This window comes from Diabrotica virgifera, chromosome 9 (assembly GCF_917563875.1).
Source record: "Diabrotica virgifera virgifera chromosome 9, PGI_DIABVI_V3a".
NCBI classification, from domain to species: Eukaryota; Metazoa; Arthropoda; class Insecta; order Coleoptera; family Chrysomelidae; genus Diabrotica; species Diabrotica virgifera.
In genome coordinates, this window is record NC_065451.1 from 84,083,125 (window position 1) to 84,110,148 (window position 27,024).

At 32.5% G+C, this 27,024-nt stretch overlaps 2 protein-coding genes across 3 annotated transcripts; one reads left to right on the plus strand and one right to left on the minus strand.

Annotated features, from left to right (window-relative positions):
- The first annotated feature begins 8,502 nt into the window (after window positions 1–8,502).
- On the plus strand, window positions 8,503–9,986 carry LOC126892449 (putative nuclease HARBI1). The gene is made up of 2 exons (XM_050661983.1): window positions 8,503–8,762; window positions 9,373–9,986. Exons 1-2 carry the CDS (start codon window positions 8,589–8,591, stop codon window positions 9,862–9,864), a joined length of 666 nt encoding a protein of 221 aa, XP_050517940.1. The 5' UTR covers window positions 8,503–8,588; the 3' UTR covers window positions 9,865–9,986.
- A 1,047-nt stretch (window positions 9,987–11,033) lies between these two features.
- LOC126892572 (uncharacterized) lies at window positions 11,034–13,160 on the minus strand. Of its 2 annotated transcripts, XM_050662134.1 has the most exons (5): window positions 13,090–13,160; window positions 12,236–12,293; window positions 11,522–11,578; window positions 11,409–11,456; window positions 11,034–11,268 (listed from the first exon to the last, which is right to left on the minus strand). In XM_050662134.1, the coding sequence occupies exons 2-5, from the start codon at window positions 12,242–12,244 to the stop codon at window positions 11,035–11,037; spliced, it is 348 nt and encodes a 115-aa protein (XP_050518091.1). In that variant the 5' UTR covers window positions 12,245–12,293; window positions 13,090–13,160; the 3' UTR covers window position 11,034. The 2 variants fall into 2 exon arrangements, with proteins under 2 accessions (XP_050518091.1, XP_050518090.1); XM_050662133.1 differs by lacking the exons at window positions 12,236–12,293; window positions 13,090–13,160 and having other exon boundaries at window positions 11,522–11,661.
- Between the last annotated feature and the right edge of the window lie 13,864 nt (window positions 13,161–27,024).

Genomic DNA, 27,024 nt, shown 5'->3' on the forward strand with positions numbered 1-27,024 from the left:
ATTCTCAAATCCACCCAACAAGTATTGTTGGTAGTTGACAAGGTTTGTTACAGTTGACTTTCCGTTAGAAAAACCATGTTGCTCATCAATAATTATGTTTCGGCAAGCCCAGGTAAGATTTATCGATACCAATTTATCTAGAAGTTTTGGGATTGCTGATTGAGTAGTTATACCTCTATAATTATTTACACACTCACGATTGCCAGATTTATAGATATGTGTAAGAAAACTATTTTTCCAATAATGTGGAAATATAGATGATGACAATGATAAATTGAAAATTTGTTGTAAAGGTTTACGAAGGGAAAACATACAGTTCTTAATAAGTGCTGCAGGTATACTATCAGGCCCTGAAGAATATGTAGTTTTTAAACTCATAATTTCCTCAAAAACATCTGTCAGACTAAATTCCAGAGTTTGGATATTTACACTGTACTCTAATTCAAAGTTAGGTAAATTATACTCACTATCATTATATGTACCCGAAAAATAATTGGCAAATAGATTGACTATTTCCTCACCACATTGAGCTATTACATCCCCACCTTCATTAGACATTACATTAGGATAAGCGTTAGACCCACGTGTAGCATTAACATGTCTCCAAAAAGAGCGGGGATTGCTTGAAAGATTTGCTTGAATATTCTCTAAATAGTTTTTATAACATACTGCTTGTTATGATTTACATCTTTCCCTTAACACTGAAAATTCCTCATATGAGTTGCCTTATGCTTTAAAATTCCGGTGAGCTATTTTTTTCTGTATGACAAGTTCAATCAATTCTCGTGAAAACCAAATTGGAAAGTTCAACGATTTAAACCGATTGACAGGAACAAACATACTGATGACGTCATATTAAATATGGTAAAAATTTTCTATGCGGCAATTAATATCTGATACATCTAATACCTCGTTCCAAGGAATTGATGCTAAATGTTAATTTAAAACCTGATAATTACATTTTTTAAAATCATGATAAAATACATCATATTTAAGAAACAAATTTAAATTAACTGCAGGTAACAATATAGTATAAGCTGAATGATGTTGAGAAGTATTCAATAGAATATTAGTAGAAATCGACACAACTGCATCCCTCTGCGTACAAAAAACTAGATCTAAAAATTTATTATTAAGGTTAGGCAAAGTATTTACTTGTGACATATTAAGAAAATTGTGGCAAGTACAAATAATATTTGCTGGATAGTGTTGCGGACACTCAACTGTTACACCATTATTAAGATTATACCAGGATGCCTCAGGTAGGTTGTAGTCACCACAAATACAGAACTCGCAGTCACTGAATCTATCTGCTAAGTCCAACATACAGGTGGAATGCTCCTCATATAATGACCCAGATGACCGTGGAGGAAAGTACACAGCACCAATGATTAACTTTCTAGTAGCACTTCAATATGACCTGTGAAAATACATGTTCCACAGAGGAATCGATAGGCTTAACCATCATTGAATGAAGGCGCTTATGGATAGCAATAAGGACACCACCACCACGACTCTTCGAACTAGTTTGAGTGTCGCTGTCATGCCTATACACATTAAAGTCACTCAATCCCAATTCAGCATCTAAGATTTTAGAAGTAAGCCATGTTTCAATGATAATAATAATATCATAACTAGAAAGAACCACAGCATGTTTGAAATTTTGAAGTTTGGTGCACATACCTCCAGCATTCTGAAAATATAATCTCAGTGATCGTTTTTTGAATTATTGAATTTCTTGACGATTCTGGGTACCCCATTAAAGTACTTGATCCTCAAGTCCTCTTCACCCTGTGTTTTCCTGTGTTCCAATTCTTGATAAACTGCCTTCACTTTCTCACGTTGTAATAGGATAAGATCAGCTCCAATTCGCAGATTTGAACCCAATAAGGCTCTGCGCTGTTTTAAACAAGAGATAACAAGGGCTGAATCATTGAATGCGACTTTAAAAGGTCTTGTTCTATCCGCTAGTCGACCAAGATGAAAGGATTTATAGGTGCTGTTGGTTACACCAATTTTATTGAGAACTCCACGTACCTCATTTCTGTCATGTTCGGCACGGATGTTAGAATAATTTGAATGGTTTTCAGGTACATTGTATATAATAATATTTTTGGCTCTCCGGCTCCTGTCTATAATACTATTTTTTATTTAAGCAAAACTGCATCAGTATTTAGTGTTGGGGAAGATTTTAACTCCTGAATCTCCTTTTAAGACTAACCACCTCTTGTTGAAGTTCCTGGACAATCCTGACCACCATGGGCGCTGATTTAAATGCATTACGACACTTAACACAAAGATAGAGAAGGTTTCTTTTTTGTAGAACCACAGCCCTTGTTTCTGAGCTAGAGAGGTCTGAGCAACCCTCTGACAAGTGAAACACTCCACGGCAGTAATCACAGTATAAGGGTTTATCTTCTCCTTCAATGGAATATTTGCATTTAGTACAGAGTTCTGAAGGCATGGTTATCCTCACTTTTTTTTATTTGTAATTAACGTGTCTCGACAGCTACTGGTCATTGACACGTAAACAGATTACATAGTTTACAACATTATACATACAAATTATACATATACATACATTATACATACATTATAAATACAAAATTACATTTGGTACGATCAGTTCTTATTAGTGAAGGTAAACAATAAAACTTACAGATTAAACACTGTGCACTGGTTAGATTAGATGGAATAAACCTGTTTCTTTTAGGAATTTTAGAACACAGTCAAAACCATTTGGAACACTGAGGATGTCTTTTAAATTCCCTTTTAACTTGAACTTGTTTCTAGAGAAATCATACTGACAGCAGTCTATTACTACATGTTTAATAGAGGAGAGTATTGCAGAGATGGCATACTGGAGGGTTTTCTGACGCCATAAGGTATCCGTGTGTGAGACGTTTATGCCCTATTCGTAGTCGGCGAATAACTGATTTTTCTTTCCTGTTCATGGATGACATATTGGGCCGAGATAAGTTAGGTTGAATTTCGTGCAGCTTAGTTTTTGTTCTATTCCATTGGTCTGCCCATGAGCTGAGAGTATTTTGTTTAAACAATATTTTAAGGTCCGTGTAGGTTTGGACCTGTTTGAAGGCTGTGTCAGAAGAACATGCTGCCTTAGCGGCCTGGTCTGCTTTTTCGTTTTACAATATACCTACATGGGATGGAGTCCAAACCATTGTGACTGTTATGTTATTGGAATATAGTTGGTTACAGATGTTGTGTATTTCCTGGACTAATGGATTTTTTGTGAAGATGCATCTTATCGAATGAATCGAGGAGAGAGAATCTGTACATATGGCGATTTTCTTGCTTTCATTTGAAGTAGGGTAAAGTGAAGTCTTTAGTGCCTGAATTAGTCCATACAATTCTGCGGTGTAAACACTACAGCTTCTAGGTAGTCGCACAGAGCTTATTGTCGTCGTCGTTGTGGACACAGCGCAGCCACAACAGTCTTAATTCTTGGACGCATCGGTGTATAATATTTCATCAAATTGTGTATCCTTACTTTTGAATTTTGATTTAATGCAGAAATGACTATTAACAGCTAAATCTTATGTGTAAAATATAAATAAATAAAGATATTAATTATGATCACGGAGTAGTAGCCACTTCATAAAAATTATAATGTTTCCAAAACAAATTAACCTTATCAGCACAGATTTTAATGTTAATTACTTTAGTTAAACAAAGTTACACTCACAATTATAATAAAATAAATTCGCTGATTTCACAAATTATGTGCACACAAATTTTTTCCTAATGCATTAAAAACAAACTGCAGATTTTTATGGATCTACAGATATGAATTTCAGCCAATAATTCGGTGTTTTTCTCAACTAAAAACCACAAAAAATATGTAAACAATAAAAACGTGTATCTGTAAATGACAATACAATTCTTTCTGTGAGACATAATAGAGAGACTTTAAGCCCCTTATTTCAGTTACGTTAAACGTTATACGTATTCTGCTCATGCGCATTAACCGAAAAATAACGTATCACTTTATTAACGGATAAGGTATCCCCTTATTTAGGTATAAATAAGGTCGACGTTATTAAAGGATTACGTATTTGTAAGGTTGCCAAATGCCATATATTTAAATCATAAAAAACGAAAAAAATATCATATAAGCGTAACCAAAGATAACTAGAATAAAAAATATAGTAATGATGTATTAAAATTTGTAGTCAAAATTTATTTTTCTTAAGAACGATCAGTTAATAGACAAATACTATAATCTGCTTGGCAACCCTGTTAAAATAGCCACTTCTTGAGATATCTGACATTTGACTTGACTGAATTCAGAATCAGAATTCTTGTTTTGTTAACTAGTTAACTAAACTGGGTGTGTTTATTTTGTTTGTTTAAGTCACATTAAGTTGTCTTTGTTTTTTAAAATGGAACAAAAAAACAAATTGTTTGTGAATATTAATATGGATGTCTTAAAAAAACGTCAGAGGTTTTCGGATCACGACGATTTAACTCTGTTAAGAGAAGTCCTGGGGAATAATCCGTTCGTAGATCCCAATGCTTGGAACATAATTTACAAAAATTTGTGTAGTGTTACTGGGAAGCAAGTTAGTATCAGAACACTAAAAGATCATCTGGACAGATTGATAAAATCATGGCTTCAGGAGTACAAAATTTTACGTGACAAGTAAGTATCCTATGAATTTGGAGAACAAAGAAAGTGTTAAAATTAAAGCATGGATAATATTCACTTTTGCATTTGTTTTTAATTGTAGATCTGGTATAGAAGTCACGGGAATAGAGAAAGACCTTCTGTGCCATAATATATACATTTTAATGAATGAGTCAAAAGCCCAGAAACCAAAAAAATGAAAACTTCCAATTTGGTGAAACAAAAAGATGTGGACGCAAGAACCAAATGGACATTGCTGCAAAGTGCAAATGCTGGAAATGGTGAAACTAGCATAGGTCATGCAATTAACCATGGTAATGCTGGTAAGTATATTAATAGTTATTCTATATTATTTGCAAACACAATGAATGCATTTAATGGATATCAACTGGTATATTTGATACATGAAGTGTTAATCAAAAACAGCTGATATTCTCTGAATGTACAGTTAGTGTAAATTGTATGATAAATAAGTAAAATGTATAACTTAAGAGAGTAGACGCAGAATGCTTGCAATGTATTTTAACTCTTCTTCAGATGCAAATCCATTAATGGATGTTACAAGGGCGGATCTAGGACTGATTTTCGGGAGGGGCCATGAACACGTTTTGGGGAGGGGTACCGGCGGGCCAGAGAGTAATTTTTAAAAACTATCGTTACAATGGTGAGTTTTAAGGCACTTTTCACACACTTTTGAGTTCCATACAGACATTCAAACGTTATCGTTATTATTAAAGTCAGTGCCGATTCCTCCACATTATTTCTTCGGATCCAAGTGTAGTTCTTTCAACAAGTTTAATACTATAGACTATAGGCTCTATAGACCTAAGAACATTATATAGACTCTACTATTGGTCGTAGTCTTTCTTTATTTTCTTGTATATGTTTAAACTTTTGAGAGTATATTTGGTTAATGACTGACTTTTGCGGGTTGCGATAACTTTGCAAAAAATCCACCTCAACCTTAACGCACTCATTGTGGTATGTTTTTTCATGGGTTTGTATTGCTCCGTCTTTTCCCATGAGTTTGGCGAAAGATATTAAAGGTTTCGTAACAAGGCTTTGGGCTGTCATCCCTTTATTATGACCATATTTTTCATTAGAAAAATAAAACGCATTACCTGTAAAACAATCCCTTTTAACTGTGCGAAAGCACCAACCAACTCCTTTGTTCTAAGTTCTTATGATCCAAGTAACGATTCATTTTTCTTGTATTCCTTGTATACAGTGTGGTGGAATAAGTGTTGCCCCCGCCCCCTGTTAACTTGTTTATTTTAAGAACATAAGCAAAACGCTCGGACAGGTCGATTTTTAAACTAACCATAGTATATTATAGCATCAACGTTTCGAACTTTACGCGATCCCTCTTCAGGTGACAGCCATAACTTTGATTTTTTTAAATGGTAAAGTACATCATGTGACACCTCATTTAACAGCTTTTGAAATACTGATTTCAAAAACGTATAATACTTTAATCCTTTTTGAGATCGTAGGCGCAAAATTTCGGTCGAACTCTTTTTAAACGCATTTATTTTTTTCGAATTCTGAGAAAACTAATAACTATTTTTGAAAAATTTAAACGCAGAATGAAAGATTAGATTATTACCGATGGCTGACAGTCCCTTAGAATAAACAAAAAGTTTCTTTTGAATGATATATTTGAAATTAAAAATCACACTAAATTTTCTCTTTTTTCACCACTGTGACTTATTAAAATAAACATTATAGGAGTTCTTAGGGATTTTGGACCATCGAGAATACTGTAATATTTCATTCTGCGTTTAAATTTTTCAAAAATATTTATTAGTTTTTTTCAGGATTCGAAAAAAATGATTGCATTTAGAAAGAATTCGACCGAAATTTTGCGCCTACGCTCTCAAACAGGATTAAAGTATTATACATTTTTGAAATCAGTATTTTAAGGGCTTTTAAATGAGGTGTCACATGATCTACTTTCCCATTTAAAAATCAAAGTTATGGCTGTCACCTGAAGAGGGATCGCGTAAAGTTCGAAACGTTGATGCTATAATATACTATGGTTAGTTTAAAAATCGACCTGTCCGAGCGTTTTGTTTATATTCTTAAAATAAACAAGTTAACAGGGGGGCAACACTTATTCCACCGCACTGTATATAGAATATGGGAATTAATAAGATTTTGATGGCTGCCAAGGTCGTTCTAACAATTGGCACTTTGTAAAATTATCTACATTTTAATTTATAAAACATCCTGTCATTCTTAAAGTTTCCGTTACTGCTTTTGTTCCATTCTAGTCCAGAAAACATATTTATCCCGTTTTGTACATATAATATGTGTTTAAAAGTAAAAACATTTGAACTGAAAATATTTAAATTTATATATTTTTTTTAATTCTCGGAGGGGGCCATGGCCCCCTGCCTGGATCCGCCCTTGGGATGCTAGCGATCACAGTTTCCATTAACTCTCTGTTTCTTGCAATGTGTATCAGAGATTGTATGTCGTTAATCCCTGTCCATTGCCTTATGTTTCGGAGCCAGGGCATTTTCTTGCGTCCATGCATTTTTTTTAAATCTTGAAAGAGCTAATATTTTTAAAAAACTTAGTAGATTGAAAGATTACATTATTAACAAGGGTCGAAATTCTCTTAGAATAAACAAAAGGTTTCTTTTGAATAAAATATTTGAAATTAAAAATTACACTAAATTTTCTCATTTTTTCACCCCTGTAACTTATTCAAATCAACATTATAGAGGTTTCAGAGACTTTCGGCCCTCGGTAATAATGTAATCTTTCATTATGTGTTTAAATTTCATAGGATTTGAAAAAGATTAATGCATTTAAAAAGCATTGCAAGCAAATTTTGTGCCTACCCACTTAACTCAATATTTAATCATTTTTATATTTAGATGTAATAGAAGTTATAGAAAAGGGTGAAGCCGAGATGGAGTCATCTCGTATCGAATATATCGACATGGATGCAAGCTTCACAGATATTTCAAGTGATAAGGCCGAAACGCAACAAAAAAATGAAACCCCAAAGATTAAAAGGGATATGGACGAATTGCCTGGCCAATCACAAGGGTTTAGAATAGCAGGTATGTAAATCAGCTTTTAGTAAAATATAGTAAATGTAGCGATACAGGTTTATTTCAATTTAAAAGTTTTATTTTACTACACTTATTTTTAACACGTTGATGGACAGTGCGTCAAGTGTATAAGTGTCGTGACACTATCTGCCTTATTAATAAACACGGACTAAGGCCGGGCTAACTTTAGTCCTCGGACTAAAGCAATACCCCTATTAATAAACAGCGACTAACCATGACCTAAGCTAAACCCTCTCTAGTCTCGGACTAAAATTTAATCCAAGGTAATAGGTTTAAATCAAGACTAACGTGACATTGACGTTGGTGTTCATAACCTTAAAAACATTTTATTTGTTTTTACATAAATCAATATTATTATTTTTATAATGGAGAGGGACTATTTTATAGACGATTTAAGATTAATACAAGAAATAAATGAGTATAGAAATCAGCGGAATATTCCGAGACACATTAAAATATATCAAATTAGAAAAAATCCTTTAAGGAATTAGAAGAAGGTGAATTCAAAACCAAATACCGCTTTTCAAAAGCCACTGCAATTTTTATAATTGATATGGTCAGAAATGACTTAGCTGGCGATTCTAGAGGTGGACATGTACCTCCACACATAAAAGTCTTGTGTGCAATAAGAACTTGGGCACGTCGAGAAGTAAGTAATTATTATCAAAGTTAGTAATAAAAGTGTACTTATATTATAAATTTTCTACTGCTCTAAATTTACTGATTTCTTTATAATCTCAACAGATTCAAGATGATATTATTCAGATATTATTGGTATCAGCCAGCCAACAGTTTCGCTTGTCTGTAAACAAGTTGCTTTAGCTCTGGTAGTACACAGAGCTCAGTGGATTAAAATGCCACAAAATGATCTGGAGCAAAATAGAGTGATTGCTGGGTTTTATGGAATATGTGGGTTTCGGCAAGTGGTTGGAGCTATTGATTACACCCATATTCGAATTCCAAAAGTGGGTGGAAACATTGGGCAATATTACATAAACAGAAAAGGATACAGTTCAATAAATGTACAAGTAAGTTAAGAGTAATTGTAGACTGATTTGAAATATACTTGATGAAAGTTTACACTTTAATTACTTTTAAAATAGACTGATGAGCGTGCTAATAACTGGCAAAATAAACGCAAAAGATGGAAAGCATATTAAGTTGTGAGATAAAAGGAGATGAAACTGGTAGAGGTGAAAAATTTAGCGATAGAAACGTATAAATTTACATTACATTGATAGTTTCCCACCTTTAGACTTATCAGATGAGTATGTCAACTAAAACTGTTGCTGTCGCAGTGTTAGTTGTCAAACTCGTCCGGTACGTCTGAAGGAGGAAAACATTCAATATGATGTAATTTTATACGTTTCTATTGCTAAATTTCTCACCTCTACTAGGTTCATCTCTTTTTATGTCACAACCTAATATGATTTCCGTCTTTTACGTTATTTTGCCGGCTATTAACGCACTCATCACTGCATACAAGACCTCTGTACATTTTCCCATTAATTTTATTTATAAATCTGGACAATTGTTTTTAAACATTTTCTCAAAACAGTTGTTACAGGTTGTAAATAAAATTATTGTGAAAGAAAAGTGTTTTTGTATATTTCAAGACATAAATATATTCTCTTTTAGGTTGTGGCCAATGCTAATTTGGAAATTATGGACATAGTAGCTCACTGGAGAGGCAGCACTCATGACTCCAGAATATTCAATTATTGCAGATTAAAACGTAGGTTTGAGCAGTCAGAATTCAAAGGGAGACTATTGGGAGATTTAGGCTATGCCTGCTCCCCTTATTTATTCACTCCAGTCCTAAATCCGACAACACAACAGGAGGAACGTTATAACAGGGCACATATACAAACCCGCAACACTGTGGAACGATGTTTCGGTGTGTGGAAGCAAAGATTTCGCTGTTTACTAGATGGGTTTAAAACCAAATTAGATAACACCAAATTGTACATTGTAGCGCTGGCAATACTTAACAATATTGCCATCCACCACCGGGATATGATTGAAAATATTGACCAACCAGGAAATGAAGACATACCAGTAATACCTGCAATTAATAATAACATTAGAGGAAATGCAGCTAGAGCTGCATTTATTAATGATAATTTTTAGTTGAATGGAGATGCTACCCAATTCCTTCTCAAAGAGTTTGGCAAATATATTTGGACGGGTGTTAAAAAAATACAACCTTTATTATTGCTAACAAAAAGTTATAAAAACACATTTTATTATTATTATTTTTCTTCTTCTTCCTCTTTATAAGCAATTCTGCTTGTTCATTGGCAGATTGATACCTATATGGGACGTTGTCACTGCATCTTTTGTACAGTCAGCCAATACTTCTATCAATTGGTGATTTATCTCTTGCTATTTTGATCATCCGTGTCTTCCCCATTATGCTTATGTGGTTATTATATTCCTTTTTTATTTAGTTGTTAATCTTCACTCGTCATTCGATCTCTCAGCGTATTTTCGGTAATTCTTTTTAATGCTGTAATTTCTGCCGTTTCCAGTAGTCTTTGTGTTGTGTCTGATGCAATGTCATTATTGATTTTACACTGGCTTTATAAATATTTCTTGACTTCATCTCAGTGTTAGTATGTCGCTTTCGCCATATAAGGTTATTAAGACATCTTGCTAGTCTATTTGCTTTTTGTACTTGAATTCTCATTTTTTTGTCCAAGTCTCAATAGCTTAACGATGTAATTCCAAGATATTTTATTTCCATTATTTGTTCAATACTGATACCATAAATTTTTATTTTACATCTGATTGGTTCTTTACTGATTACTATTGTCTTAGTTTTGTGTGGGAGATGATTAGCTTAGTTGCAAAAACTAGAAAGTGAATGTGAATACAAAAGATCATCCAAAATATCTTTTGTATTCATATTCACTTTGCGAGTTTTTGCCAATACTTTTCCTTACCTATATTGACAGTGGTGAGTCTGCTAATAACCAGCAAAAGAGATGAAACTAGAAAAGGTAAAAATTATCAATAAAAACAAATAAATTTACATTATATTGATAGTTTCCCACCTTTAGATGTATCAGAGTCAAACTGTCACAGGTCACGGTGGTTGTTGTCAAACTCCTCCGATACGTCTAAAAGTGGGAAACTATTAATATAATATAAATTGTATGGGTTTCTATTGATAATTTTCCACCTCTGCTAGTTTCATCTCCTTTAATTTCACAACATAGTATACAGTTATAGTAGTAAAAAAGTGTAATAACAAATTATATTATCATTTTATTTCTTATAATATGTATGTACATAATATTATTTATTTTGTGATTCTGCCTCTAACATTTTTGTCTTCAATGAAGCATGTTTCAAAAGTTCCGCTTGAACCTTCATTTTAATTTCGTGTTCCGTTTTGTCCATTTCATGTTTTAGTCTCATGTACCTCATTTGCCTGTTGTGTTGGAGTTCCATAATTTCCATATGCTTATTGTGCTCTTTTTCTTTTAACTCACGCGAATATTCTGTTATATTTTTGATGTATTCTTCATCCTGGAAATTGAAATCATAGTTAAAAAAATAGAAGAATGAAAGGCTTCATGTTTGGAAGTCAACAGTTAGCTTTATTTAAAGTCCTACCATCTACTATATACATAAACATAGCAGTTACTAGAAGTTGTGTAATTAAATACCTTAGAAACCTTTGCAGCAGCCCCCTCTGTTAAATTAATTTTTCCTATCTGCAAAAAATAACAATAAATAAACATTTTCCAATATTTAGTTACCAGAAGTTATAATTAAATACCTTCGGGCTATTTTTAGACTTAGCAGTGGCCCTCTCTAATGAACTGTTTTTTGGTGTCTGCAATAAATAATAGTAAATGAACATTTTCCATAGATTTTGTTTTGTATACATATTATTACTAATTATTTACATGATAATGATTTAAGTCCGGATTATAAGCATTTTGCTTTTTTTGTTTTTTTTTGCTTATAATTGGGATTTTGAGTAAAAATGCTTATTTTAAAGATAATTTACTTCAGATAATATACTTCAAGATAATATCTTTAAAATATGCGTTTTTACTAAAAATCCTAATTATAAGTAAAAAAGCAAAATGCTTATAATCCGGACTTTAAATGATATATAAGGGCCGGTTTAACCAACAACAAATAAATCAGTGAGTAGTTAAGTGTTGGTAGAGTAAAATTTATTAGTCAATTAATTATATTTCGATTGTGTTTAAATACAACTTTGATAATTTACAGTTAAACTGACGAATCTTCTTTGTTAGAGATATTTGAAACGACATTAACTTCTCAATATTTTTTTTTAAATATATATTTATTTGATAAATAATGAAAGTAAGTCTTATTTGACATTGGTTTAACATAGATATGTTGGTTTTATGAGTTGAATAAATTTATTCATAAAATACCTTAATTACTATTAGTTGTTAGTAAAACCCATCAATAGGTTTATTAATTGTATAATTAATTCTATGTTAAATTAACTAACCTCTAACATTTGTTGTGGGAATTCTTTATTTTCTTTAAATTCATTGTCAAATAAATATCTGAAAAAAAATGTTTAGGTTAATCATACTGCATATAACCTTGTGTATATGATAAATATTTTTCATGTGCCGTCTCCTTTAAGAAGGTTGGCAACCATCATGGCAAATTCACACTTTCGATACCTTTGCTCTAAAGAGATCAACAGAAGTGCGGTTAAATCAAGTTCCCAAATTGTTTCACAAGGAGTTGCATCTTCTTCCAAGACTCCTTCTACCCTGTATTCTTCCTTGTATTATTAATTGCAACAAGTTATAACGCTTGCCCCTCACGACATGTCCCAGATATTGCAGTTTTCTAACTTTAGTTGTATTTAAGACCTGTCTTTCTTTTCCCATCCTTCTCAACACCTCGACATTTTTGACTCTATCAACCCAACTAATTCTTAATAGGTTTGTTCCTACAAAGAATCACAAACTAGTTCATGACAGTTTCTGACTGCTGCACAATACTCATGTGCGAATTCAACCAGCCGCGAACTAGTTTGTGATTTTTGTTGGAACAATATTCTACCGAGCTGGCAAGTTGTCTAAGAGCAGTGCCCAGAGAAAAGAAAAGAAAGAAGAAGAAAGCATTCAGGAAAACGAGGCAAAACGAAAACTTTAACCTTACTATTTTACCCATATTCCATATTTGATAATGCACGAAGATATCAATGTTCTATGATTAAAAACCATTTGAACATCATCAAAAAGAAAATTTTTATTATTTCAATACTAAAATTTTAGAATATTTACATAATAAAAACATCTACAATATTAGATCACCAATATGAATATAATAAATGTATAGTCTTACCAAGGCCATATTATGTATTGTTTAATGTTTTGACAGCAGATACTGTAACTCTAGAATATGTATGATATTTGGTTTTCTTTAACTGAAATTACTTATTTTGTAATCTAATATTTATACTTTTTTAAAATGTATAATATAATGAGTACATAGATATCCATATTTGCATAATTTTGACTATTACATTACAACACAAATCTCAGTTGGTGATACTAAAACATTTACTAAGGAAATATTACTAAGAGAAGGAATTCTATATACAATATTCCAAAAATTTTACTACTTTGATAGCAGAGACTGTAATAATTCTAGAATCTATTATATGAACATTTCTTTAACTAAAAGTACTTATTTGGTAATGCAATATTTATATACTTTTTTAAAATGTGGAGTATATTATATATTTACATAATTGTGGTCATTAGATTACAACAGAAATCTCAGTTGATGATAACAAAAAAAAATTGATAAGGAAATATTAGACTAATTGCGCATGTCCGTTGGAAACTTATGTAGGAACAAACTTAATATGTGAAATTATTGTTATTGTTACTATTATCTCAGTATGATAAATCTACTGACCTTTAATTGAATTTCCAGTTCTTCACTAGTACTTAGTCCAATATTACTGGTGCTTTGTCCCATTGCACTGGTACTTGGTCCCATTTCATTAATACTAGTTCCCATTTCAAGAAATTGTATTACTGGCATCACCTCTTGACAAAAAATATATATAAAATGTAATGTATATAACAGTACCTATTACAGGAAAACTCACCGAGCCATCAGAGTCATGTTCATTGTCATCCCGCAATAATTCTGCGGGATGCATAATATCTTTTATCTCCATTATATCTTGATCGGGCATTGGTGGTCCCTCTCCACCGCCTGTCTTCCTCAATTCTTTATTATAACTGCTACATACCTTGCGGGCATTGATTTTCATATGTTTCCACTGATTTTGCAGTTGTCGCAGGTCTCGTTGTTTACTATTTAATTCATTGAATCTAAAATGTTGAATTGTATATAAAGTATATTATGGATAATTACGGTCACCTCGGGACTTCATACCTGGCCGGTCGCCGTTTTGGCCGGTTAATCCGAAGTGTACTTTACTTGCATACATATGTACCGGGTGTCCCAATAAGAATGGCTCTCGGCCATATCTCAGGAACCGTTTATAGTAAAGCTTTGAAATAAAAAATTTTATAACAAAAGTTGCCTCAGGAAAAGCCTGGAAATTATTTTCATAATTGTGGGACCACCGCTAGAGGGCGTAATTGAATATCAAAAATTAAAAAATCTAAATTTTACAAAATTTTCCTAATGAAGGGGCACTGGAAATCCAATCGTCGTATTCATCATAAAATTCTACGCATATTTGATTTGACAAGTTTAGGTATACCTTTGGAAATAAGAGGTGGGGGTGAGTGGGAACCTTGTTATGAAAAACTGGCTGTGAGTCCGGTTCTGCTTAATCAAATTTTGCAAACTTGGTCTTGTTGAAGACAGATCTTTTTCGTCAATGTAAAAGTTATGATTTCGAACCAACTTACTGAGTAATATGCCAGCTAGAAGGCGTTATTTATTTTTTTTCAGAAATCTAGTGTTCCTTGGAAAATATTAAATACAAACATGCATTTCTAATACCATATTACAAAATTAGACAAAATTAGCAACAGAATAGCGAAAACCGCATGTTAATACCTTTTTTCTATCTCGAGATATCTTACAAAACGTGTAAATTTAAAAACATAACTGTTACTGTCACCGGTAAACGAAATTCATTAAAAGTAGTGTGCTATGGAAACAACAAAGAAACATTTTCCAGCTGTCAACGTATATTAGATCTTTTCAACGCTTCTCATTTGTTTCGAGCCTCGTTCATATCTCGAATATTAATATTATACACGGATTATACGGCATATGACAGAGGCTCGAAACAAATGAGAAGCGTTGAAAAGCCCTATTACAAAGAAATAAAAACAACTATTTAGTGATGACATAAACGTTCAAATTTTTGCCATCATTTTCGTTGCAAACATTTACTCTTTCAAGAGTAGATTGAACAGCAGTCTCAATTTCTGCTCTCGATATGCTTTGAATGGCGTTTAGTATTCTCTGGATAATGTATTCTAGAGTAGTGTATGATGGGCAACAATTTGAATAATTAGGTCGTCACTAAGTAGTTCTTTTTGTTCTGTGTTATATTTAATTTTAATAGTATTGTTTCTCTTTATATTGTTGTTTTAAATAATTATATTTTTATACGTTGACATCTGGAAAATGTTATTTTGTTTTTTTCCACAGCACACTACTTTTCATTAACTTAGTTTACCGGTGATAGTAACAGTTATGTATAAAATTTACACGTTTCTCGAGATATCTTGAGATAGAAAAAAGGTATCGACATGCGGTTTTCGCTATTCTATTGCTAATTTAATCTAATTTTATAAAGTATGATTAAAAATTCATACTTGTATTTAATATTTTCCAAAGAAAACTAGATTTCTGAAAAAATTTAAATAACGCCTCCCAGCTGGCTTATTAATTATTAGGATGGTTCAAAATTATCACGCTTACATTGAAGAAAAAGATCTGTCTTCAACAAGACCAAGCTTTCAAAATTTGATTTAGCAGAACCGGACTTACAGCCATTTTTTCATAACAAGGTTCCCACTCACCCCCACCTCTTATTGGCAAAGGTAGAGTTAAACTTGTTAAATAAAATATGCGCAGAATTTGATGAAGAATACAATAATCGGATTTCCAGTGCCCCTTCATTAGGAAAATTTTGTAAAATTTAGATTTTTTAATTTTTGATATTCAATTACGCCCTCTAGCGGTGGACCCACAATTATGAAAAGAATTTCCAGGCTTTTCCTGAGGCAACTTTTGTTATAAAATTTTTTATTTCAAAGCTCTACTACAAACGGTTCCTGAGATATGGCCGAAAGCCATTCTTATTGGGACACCCGGTACATATAAAAAAAATTAAGAAGTATTTTTTACATATTTCATATGTATTTACATACATTAATGTGCTACATACATACATCAACAAATATGTACAAGTTTAAAAAGTAATTATTTTTTTAAAAAGTCTGTAATTTTCTTCTGCTTTTTAACCTTCAGTGATTTTCTGTATGCGACATTCCTCTATTTTCTAATCACCAAAACGTCGAATGCTGTTGACTCATGTTGCTGCTCAATGTATTTTAATGCAATTTCCATTGCGTTTTTGGCTTCTTCGTGAGAAACCGTTTCCTCTTCTTCAACGTCACTACTCTAATCATATTCCTCTGGTTCTTTGGTTGCTACATCTATGATTTTGTCATCATTCAAAAATTCATTTTCAAGCTGATCATCACAATTTATCATCCAACTTTCCACATCTTCTGGCTGTAACGCTTCGTTACCCGATAACTTTTGAAGGTCTTGTAGAGTGGATTTGTTTTCTTCTTCTTCAGTCCCTGCAATATTCGAGATCAGAACTACATTCTCAACATCTGGCCAAAGTTTTCTCCAAGATTTAACAAACGATGAAGAGGGCATTTCTTGAAATGCTGTAGCTAACATATAGGTAACGTCCTTGATATTGATATTTTTGATGACTTCTAAAAGACCTTTGTCTTCACTCTCCGAATGTTGCAGAATTTCAGAAACAAGTTTACGCCTGTATCGTCTCTTTAAGCTTTCCATCACTCCTTGGTCCATCGGTTGCACTAAGCTTGTCACATTAGGAGGAAGAAAAACTAATTTTGTGTCATCTACATCGCAGTCATGAGGATGGGTTGGAGCATTGTCTACCACTAGAACTGCTTTGATAGGCAAGTTTACACTTTTTAAATGTTTTTTAACTTTTGGAACAAACTCTAAATTAAACTACTCTTTAAACAAGTCTGAATTCATCCACGCTGATGTTTGTGACTTATAATAGACCGGAAGGGAAGATGGATTCAAGTTTTTGAATGCCCGTGGTTTACCAACTTGCCAATAACGAAAAGAGGTAAAAAAGATCAAGGCAGGTTTTGTTTACATTTGATTCAGAGTTGGACTACCATCTCTATATAGCTATTTCAGCATCCTTATGCATCATCAGTGAAGTTTGTGCAGTCACAACTCTGAAGGAAATACAAACATTCTGCCTATTTTGAGGCCAACCATCGCAATGCAATGAACCCACCTTTTGAGACGCAATTTAGCGACATCTCTCGTATTACGAGGAAAACAACGAAAAGCCCCAGATACAAAGTTTGCTACATTTTAAACAATTAGAATAATTGAAATAAAAATATAATAAACAATATTTTAAATTTAAGACTTTTCGTTAATAAACTGCTTTCTGGCTGCATCCCGTATCTCCGGATTTTACAATATATAATCACAGAGACGACGAAAATAGGAGAAAGCAAATAGAGGACACTTAGGACACGCATTTACCTTCTCCTCGTCTAGGAAAAGGACCGAAAGACAGTTTCTAAATACTCAAAACTGAGTAAAAATGAAAAAGATAAAAATATCAAGGCAGGTTTTGTTTATATTTGATTCAGAGTTGGACTACCATCTCCATATAGCTATTTCAGCATCCTTATGCGAAGTTTATGCAGTCACAACTCTGAAGGAAATACAAACATTCTGCCTATTTTAAGGCAAACCATCGAAAAGAGGATTTTTGTGAGTACCTGTTGCATTAGAACAAACGGCCACTGTAATACGTTCTTTGTTCTTTTTAAAGCCAGAAGCAGACTGTTCATGACTGCCTAGGAAAGTTGTTTCTGGTAACGTTTTAATGTTTAGCCCAGTCTCGTTCATATTATAAACTTGTTCTGGAGATAATTTCTGTCGCACCAGAAGAATCAGCAGACAGTTTTTCTCCATTTACGTGTGCGAAATGAATTCCATGTCGCTTCTTCCATCGATTACGCCAACCATCACTTGCCACAAATTCGCCTCTATTATTAATCTTCTGGTGGATAACCAAAGCTTTTTCTTTCAAAATTGGGCTGCCAATCGGTGTACCTCTTCGACGTTCCTGAAGAAACCAGATCCACAAAGTTTCATCGACGACCTCGCAAATCGGTTTTTTTCTCGTACAACGGCTACCCAGATTTTTATTAGATTCCATTTTCGAGCAAAACTCCTCAATGGACCGTCTATCTCTTCGCCAGTCATTTACAGTGCTTTTTCCAACATTAACTTCTGCACATATTTTCGCCACGGATTCACCATTATCAATCCGCTTTAACACTTAACCACAATTCGTTTACGCTTTGCACTCATTGGGAAAGTATGTTACGTACGTGCGTACCCACAGCAGAAACAAACCAAACTGATCAAAACGACAAGTATTACACAGTTTATCGAACGTCTCGAAAACACGTCCACACACTAAAATCGATTTACTGGATTGACTGCCCTTTCATGTTTGCCGTCGGTTACCGTCCAGAGAAGCCGAATCGCCGTGCCGGTGAATTTCTTGGCGTTCGGCTGTTGTAAACAGGCCGGTTAGCGAATTTACAAAACCTATACTATTTCAGTCATGGGAGCGACTGAATTCGAGTAGGTTTTGTATGCAGAATATTAGTTGCATATCCTATGCTATTTCCTTGCATATCCTATGCATACTCATAATATTAGTATCGTACATTCCATGTCAAATCACTCAGGCAAAAAATTTTGGATCTCCGATTTGTCTGAAAATTGGTATATAGCTTCTGCGGGACGTAAAAATAAGATATTTAAGGTCAAAAAATCTTCTTCTTTTTTTCTCAAAATGTTATTTTATGCGATTTTACAGTGATTTGGTGTTTATTTAAACAAATTTGCATTTTCTGTCGTAAAGTATCAATGAAAAACATAATATTTTAATAGAAAGGACTCAAAAATGTCATTATATGGCATTATAACAAGTTATTTTGAATCAAAACAAGTTTTTGATCAAATTTTATAAAAACGTTAAAATACCGTTTTTTACATTTTCCTCCATTTCTAAAATACCTCATCATCGATTTGGCTGAAAATTCGCCCACAGATAGCCAAAAGATAGGACTTTAAGTGGTTAGAAGGATTTGAATTATATTATAATACCAAAAAAGTTACATGCAGTAATATCAGACTCAAAAGTATATATTAGTCCAGTCGGGATAGCATTTGACCTTGAATGCCGAGCTGCCCAAAATTTTATTTTTCTTATCTTTAGGGGAGTCAATAGTAGCCTAAATTAAAAATCACGAATGAATTCCTCCGTTACGTTAGCCGCCATCTTGATTTTAAAGGAGAACCTATTTTGCTCAATATCTCCGTCATTTTTAACTTTTCGACAAAAATGGTACGAACTGAAATTGTTCCAAATAAATCGTATTTACAATTATTACAATTTCTTTTTAAGAATTTTTGTCGTGAGGTCGATATTTTCGAGTTAATTTTGCTTACAGTAGACGCCTATATTTTCGACTATAATATTGCATGTAACTTTTTTGGTATTATAATATAATTCAAATCCTTCTCACCACTTACAAGTCCTATGTTTTGTCTATCTGTGGGCAAATTTTCAGCCAAATCGATTATGATGTATTTTGGAAATGGAGAAAAATGTAAAATGTATTTTAACGTTTTCTACACTATAAAATTTTATCAAAAGCTTGTTTTGAATCAAAGTAACTTGTTATAATGCCATATAATGACATTTTTGAGTCCCTTCTATTAAAATATTATGTTTTCCATTGATACTTTACGATAGAAAATGCAAATTTGTATAAATAAACACCAAATCACTGTAAAATCGCATAAAATAACATTTTGAGAAAAAAGAAGAAGAAGATTTATTGACCTTAAATATCTTATTTTTACGTCCCGCAGAAGCTATATACCAATTTTCAGACAAATCGGAGGTCCAAAATTTTTTTTGGTCCAAAATTGAGTGATTTGAAATGGAATGACCCGTATAAAGTTACATCTTTTTAATTGAAATATTGTGAACTATAAAGGTATTTTACTCTTGAAGAAAATTTATATTTTTTGATAAACCTCGTAAAAAATTGATAAAATTTGATAAATTATGGTTGTATCTTAGTTTCTAATTCTAGACCATGCAAAACTTTTTATAAAGAATAACTTTTTTAAAAAACATATATTATATGTTTTTGAATTCTGAATAACTTTTTATAATAAAATTTTTCAATATTGTGTAAAATAAAGATACTTTAGTGTTGAGCAAAATTCATATTATTTTTTTACATACCCCGTATAAAATTGATAAAATGTGAAATATTATTGAATCTTATTTTGTAGAACGTGCAAAACATTTTATAAATAATAACTTTTTTTTGGTAAAATTAATAATTTCGGAGTTATAAATAAAAATGATGTTGGGTATCTTAAAAAAAATTTCAATTAGAAGAACACAATTTTTAATTCCAAACAACTTTCGATAATAACAATTTTCAATATTGTGGAATATAAAGGTGCTTTACTCTTGAGAGAAAATCATATTTTTTGACATCCCTCGTATACCATTGATAAAACTTGATATCAGATGATTATTACATCTTCGGTTTAGACCATGCAGAACTTTTTATGAAAAATATCTTGTTTTCGTAAAATCAACAATAAAAAGTTTTCCATATGGTTCCAACTTACAGGGACATACTCTATCTATTCGTACATTAGTAATTATTCGTTTGTTTTTAATTTTTAATATTATCCAAATATATATTATTCATGATAAAACCCATAACTAAATTAAAATTCATGGTTTTGACGTTTCAATTATTACTTTAATCATCGTCAGAATAATAAGTTTCTTGAGCGGATGCTTTAAAATAATTTTAAAGGAACAAACAATAATTAATGAAAACGTAAAAATGACATTGACAATCATTGGGTTAAGTCAATAATTTCAAACACGCCATGTCTTGTTGCGTGTTTAAGGGTGGCTTCAAAAGAAATATGGATAATGCCTCCTTGATGCTGAGTTTTTTATCAAGTTTAATGGTGTGTCCTTATCTACATATATTATTCATTTTAATTTTTAAAACATATCTAAATTTTATGATAGAATAATAAATCCACTTAGTAAATATTTGATTAGTTTTACTTACATGACTGAAACAGTATAGACATTTACTCAATAATAATCAAAAACTTCGCTTACAAATCCTACACCAATACAGTTCAGTTCTGGACCGAAATAACATAGGATATGTAACTAATATTCTGCATACAAAACCTACTCGAATTCAGTCGCCCCCATGACTTAAATAGTATAGGTTTTGTAAATTCGCGGCCGGTTAATCCGTCGACCGGTTAATGCGAAGCCGTTTAAGAGGAATTATACTGTAAATGAAATTTTTAAGTGCATGATTAAAAATGTTCATAAAATTATTAAAGTTTTAATAGAATGTTATTAAAGGGGCATTAAAATAAAATACCTCACTTTTTATGGACTGTTTCCCAGGCTTTTGTTTTTGCTTTAGTTGCATTTGTGTTTAATGACTTATTCTCTATAATATGTGAGTATTCCTTGAATACACTGCAAAACAATTGCTGAAATATTACAAAAAAATCAATCAAACATATGAAATTTGTATTGTAGATAAGCAAATAACTTACCTTTTCTTCTTCGTCCCAATTTATGGAGCGAATTCTTTTTTGTTTTTCTCCACCTCCACTCATTTTGCAATTAAAATCAATCAAAACAGTTATTAGTAACAACAAACCAAACAAACGGAAAATGCAAATGATCTAAACGTAACCAAAGAAAAAATGACAAATTTCAAACAAAATGTCGCTGTCACCGTCAATTTCTTGACATTTTCCTTCTTTTTCGCAAGAGTTGCCAACTTAAATTTGTTGTAACTAGGACTAAGGAAGTTTTAGTTAGTCCGAGCTTAGACCATGTTTATTAATGACGTTCTTAAAATGAAGTTAGTACTCGCTTAATCTCGGACTAGCTAGTTCGAGACTAAATTCGGACTAAGCGATTTTTATTAATAAGGCTGTATGTGTATTTTCCAAAGAAGAATATGGAAATTCCTGAATTTCTTAGCGCTTATGTTTATGGCAGTGGTGGGCAAACTTTTATAATGGGGGGGGGGCACACAGTTCAAGAAATTCTGTATTAGTGCCAGAATTATAGAAAAGAAAGCATTTTGTGTTAAAGCTATAATATACGTATACTATTATCATTGTTTATATAGGGAGTAGCCCAATAGGTAAATATATTTGATTAAAATTGAGACAGTCAGCAGATGTCCCCACAATTTTTGTCAGGGTTGCAACGTCAAAATGCATAGACACCAAGATAGATACGATCCTATTCATAACACTCTAACTCGGATACATACTAAGAAAAATAAATAACTAACTAAAATAACTATCCAGTTATTTCTTTTACAGTAACTGTAAAATTATTTTACAGGCCAGAGTTGGCCTGCGGGCCATACTTTGCCCGTCACTGGTTTATGGAAAGATTGAGTTTTTTAAAAGTTATTGTAAACATGTGGACTACAACCATACAGGATGTGTCACATTTCATATGCATCTGTAGACGTAATGTGACATTTTTTGACACGGATTTTGTCACAACCGTGCTTTTTAAAAATGTCATCTATAGACGTTGTGTCACATTACATCAATGGAAATTGGACATATATAAACGTTCTGTCCATCAACATATTAAGAATACTTATGGGTAATTATGTTACCTTACTAACTAATTTTTTAGGGCCCGTAAGATCGAAGACAAGAAAGATTAATAGACAGAGGCAAGGATTAAAATATTTGGAAAAATATGACAAAGACCAACCGGAAATTAAAAAAGGCGAAATGGATATAGAAAATAGAAAATTATCTTTGGAGGAAAGAAAATGTACATTAGCCGAGAGAGAATGTGATCTGAAAGAGTTTTAAACCAAAAAAGGTATGAATTAGAAGAAAAGAAATTAGAAATGGAAATTAGAAATAGCAAAGCATTGCATCAAATTGTAGAGAGACAGGAGAAACTAATTAATATGTTAATAAATAAATCTTCTTAGTGAAATTTGTTTTTTATTATAAAACATTTACATTGGTTAGTTAATGACTTCCAGTGACAAGACCACTAACTGTTTATCAGGTCAGACTTCTTTTTTAGTCTCCTATTAGCATGATGCTCTATTAGAGGATAAAATAGGGGATTGCTGTGTGATTCCAGTTCTTCATACTATATTATTTAGTGATCACATCCTGTATGAACCGGATTCTTAGGTCTTCATGAAGCAGTAGGTTTGATACATAGGAAGGTGCATCATTTGTCATTCGTAGTATTTTCAATTGGTTTCTTTGAATGATAATAGTATTTGACTTGCTCAACCATCCTGACAGTTGGATTCCATACATCCAGATAGATTTTATGACAGCTTTGAAGACAAGGATTCTATTTTATAGGGTCAGTTTCGATTTCCTACTGTCTAACCAGTTTAGATTTTCATTCTTAGGTCAATTTGTGTTTGATTCTTAAGAATATGTTCTTTCCAATTGAGTTTTGAGTCAAGATGTATTCCATCGTACCCGGTGCTAGAGGATTGAGGAAGTTGGATATTGATGAGTGAAACTGGGGGACACATGGTCTCTTATCAACGTAATAGTCACTTAAGACTGACTCTTTTCGTATGTTTGTTGGGTGTTGTATGGTGAGACAGTCAGTATAATAATTGCACTGTTTGTAAATAATAAATTCGCTGCAAAACGAATTAATATCATGTTATTTTGTTGTAATTCAATACTAGGAGTCAGATTTGTTTCAGTTTGTTCAGAGATAGTCATACATACAATCTCTGAAGAAAGCTAAGGTAAGGTAAGAAAAGCTTGAAACCAGTAAGGGTGTTTATGATGCTCTTTGAACGAACTGGAACGAACGTTGGAATTTGGCCACGATGAGCAGCCAGGAAGTGAGGTGCAAATTATAGATCTCGCTGGGCCTTCTCTGATTTCAGCAGTCAGTTGGTTTGCAAATAATAGAAACCACGAAGGTTACCAGAAACTCAGTCCCAATAAAAGTTATGTTTTTAATATTTTTAAAACTTTAGTTGGTTATAATTAGTTCCTGGCCAATTAAAAGCAGGTAAATTATTTATTTTTATCTGTTAGTCAATTATTTGACCCCTTTTTAGAATAGAATAAATAGCACAGAATAATTTTTTATTTGTATAAATTTTTTATATAATTGAGCAAACAACGTCAAGTCAAGAAACAGGAACATATAGAGACTGTTTTTACAACAAAAAATAATGACATTAACAATAATAAATAAATAAGAATACACAAACATAGAACATATAAAAATAAAATTAATAAATGAATGTCGAAAGTTACATCCTCGAAGCCAGTCTCTTGAGTTAGTTGGTGGATTTCTTGAAGACTTCCAAAGAACTGCCAACTCGAAGACGATGTGGCTAATGATATGTTCAACAGCGCTGTATTTGTCACATCCCGGACTGGCATTTATACCCCATTGATTCAGCGATTTGTTACAAATTCCATGACCAACTTGTATTCTATTTAGGTTGCACCATTTACGACGAGGAAGAGAAAAGCAGTCTGGTTTAATTGTGGGGTCTTCTATCAGATTAGAATTTCTGATGTCTGGATTCCATTCGCCCATCCAGTGCTCTTCAGTAGTGAAATCAGCCAATCTTGTAGCAATTCTAGTAGGTGGATGTCTGGATTTCAGTCTTAACTGTCTTTGGTCTAGTTCAGCGATGTCTGTATTTATTGGTAGTGCTGGGTTTTGTTGTCATTTTCTATCAGATTAGAATTTCTGATATCTGGATTCCATTCGCCCATCCAGTGCTCTTCAGTAGTGAAATCAGCCAATCTTGTAGCAGTTCTAGTAGGTGGATGTCTGGATTTCAGTCTTAACTGTCTTTGGTCTAGTTCAGCGATGTCTGTATTTATTGGTAGTGCTGGGTTTTGTTGTCATTTTTGAACTAGGGCGTTGAGTGCGGCTAGTAGTCTTGTTGCTGGTGGAGCTATGTTGCTTAGAACTGGAAGCCATTGGGTTGGTGTGGTCTTTAAAGTTCCCGTTATGTGCCTCGTTACTTGGTTTAACTAGGTATCTATGACTTTTGTGTGTTGATTGTTTAGCAAGACAGGAGCGCAATATTCTGCAGTAGGATATACTAAGGACAGCACAATAGAACTAATACTCCAGGTATTTCACCACAGTATATGATTTTACATTAACAAGATATTTTTCAACAGATTAAGTACTACATTAGCAAGATTTTCTTGTTTTAATGCTGTAATATTGATGGAAGCTTGTAGAATTTGATACAAGCACACAGTGGACTCCGTTCTGTTGGAGTGAATGATTATTCACTTCTTCAGGGCTGAAATAAAGAAAATGTTAATTAGCCACATATATTCCATGTAAAATGTTAGTTTTCATTACCAATACGTAGAATTGTACAGTTACGTTGCTAAGTAATAAAAAAGACGATATGTATAAAAACATATCTCTTTTTGTTTGAAGTAAAAAAGAAAACACAACACTTCACCTTGGAGAACTATGGCTATATGGTTACAATCAATGAACTATTTACTCAAGGAACCAATTACACTAGCATATAACTACATTTTATGTTGGAAGTAACTTTACATGTAGATGAGAACAATGAATGTTTAAATATGTCCTTCTTTTTTTGAACTTTCCCGTTTGGTGTTAACTATATTGAGCGCATGCTCATGAATAGACATGTAGGTTCATTTGACCTATGCATAGAAGTACCAAACACCTAGTCGGTACGGACAAAAGGTATTATTAAACAAAAATATTAATGTTTATTTATCTAAATATTTCAAGAGGATGTACCGCAAAATTAGTGCCATGTTACATAATTACATATTTTATTTATTTAAAGGTTTTAAAATTTTTTTAAATTATTGTTGATTATTGGCACACAAAAATTATTTTTTATTCTAAGAACTATTGATATTGACAATTACGTATTATCAGTTAAGTTGGAGTCATGTAAATTCGATCTATGGTTGGTATCTGATCTGAGTAAAAGATGATAAATATCACTCAGATTTTTGATGTCACCTTTAACATTAATAGAGGAATCATTAAGGAAGATATAGGACTTTTCGATAAATTCCCTTTTGAATTTATTGTTCTCTTGATGAAGAACGATGGTGTTTTCAAAGTCCATGGAATGACCTGTGGTATGGACGTGTTTGGCCAATACACGACGGTCAAAGGACAAAGATTAATTTGTATGTTTTGTGGGATTTCATTGCCCAGAAATTGTACTGTAATCATTTGTCCATTAACTAAACTGGAATTTCCGTCTGAATCTATATTTTTTCTTTTCATTCTTTGAACGCTTACAATTTTTTTATTGGAAATAATGGGTTTTAGTAGATACTCCTCGGAGAAAGTCGTATCAACCATTCTGACGATGCCTTTTTATGTGTGTACAATTTAGGAATATATGCTACTAAATTATTTTGATTTATAACATAATGGTTTACTAGCGAATTAGCCGATTTCATAGTTTTAAATATGACTTTTACGCGGTTTATTCCTACTGATTTTATATCCTCCACTTGTTTACTTAATTTCTCCTATATAGTGACCAATTTTAATTGGGAAAATATTGGGAGTATATAGTGACCAATTTTAATTGGGAAAAGCCTTCCAATATGTTTTTCTTTACTTTCCACGAATACAAAATAAGGACCTTTATCGCCTGGTCTATAACGATTTTCTAAATCAATAATATTATTATAAGTAGAATCAATATTTTCTTTTTCAGTATTGTTCGGACAGTTATTTAAATTTAAATCGGGCGATTTCCCGCCCGTATTTTCCCCCATGGTTTATAAAATATTAGAAATGTTTTCAATTAATATTTGTAAATAAAATATATAAATCGTCAAATCAAAACCAAACTT

Excerpts from the sequence above, each read along its gene's own strand:
- LOC126892449 (XM_050661983.1), top strand. The coding sequence starts at position 8,589 with ATGCCACAAAATGATCTGGAGCAAAATAGAGTGATTGCTGGGTTTTAT. Across the intron at positions 8,763-9,372 it reads ACAGTTCAATAAATGTACAA|GTTGTGGCCAATGCTAATTT; the intron begins GTAAGTTAAGAG and ends ATTCTCTTTTAG.
- LOC126892572 (XM_050662133.1), bottom strand. The coding sequence starts at position 11,632 with ATGTATACAAAACAAAATCTATGGAAAATGTTCATTTACTATTATTTA. Across the intron at positions 11,457-11,521 it reads AGTCTAAAAATAGCCCGAAG|ATAGGAAAAATTAATTTAAC; the intron begins GTATTTAATTAT and ends TATTTTTTGCAG. Across the intron at positions 11,269-11,408 it reads CTGCTGCAAAGGTTTCTAAG|GATGAAGAATACATCAAAAA; the intron begins GTATTTAATTAC and ends TTCAATTTCCAG.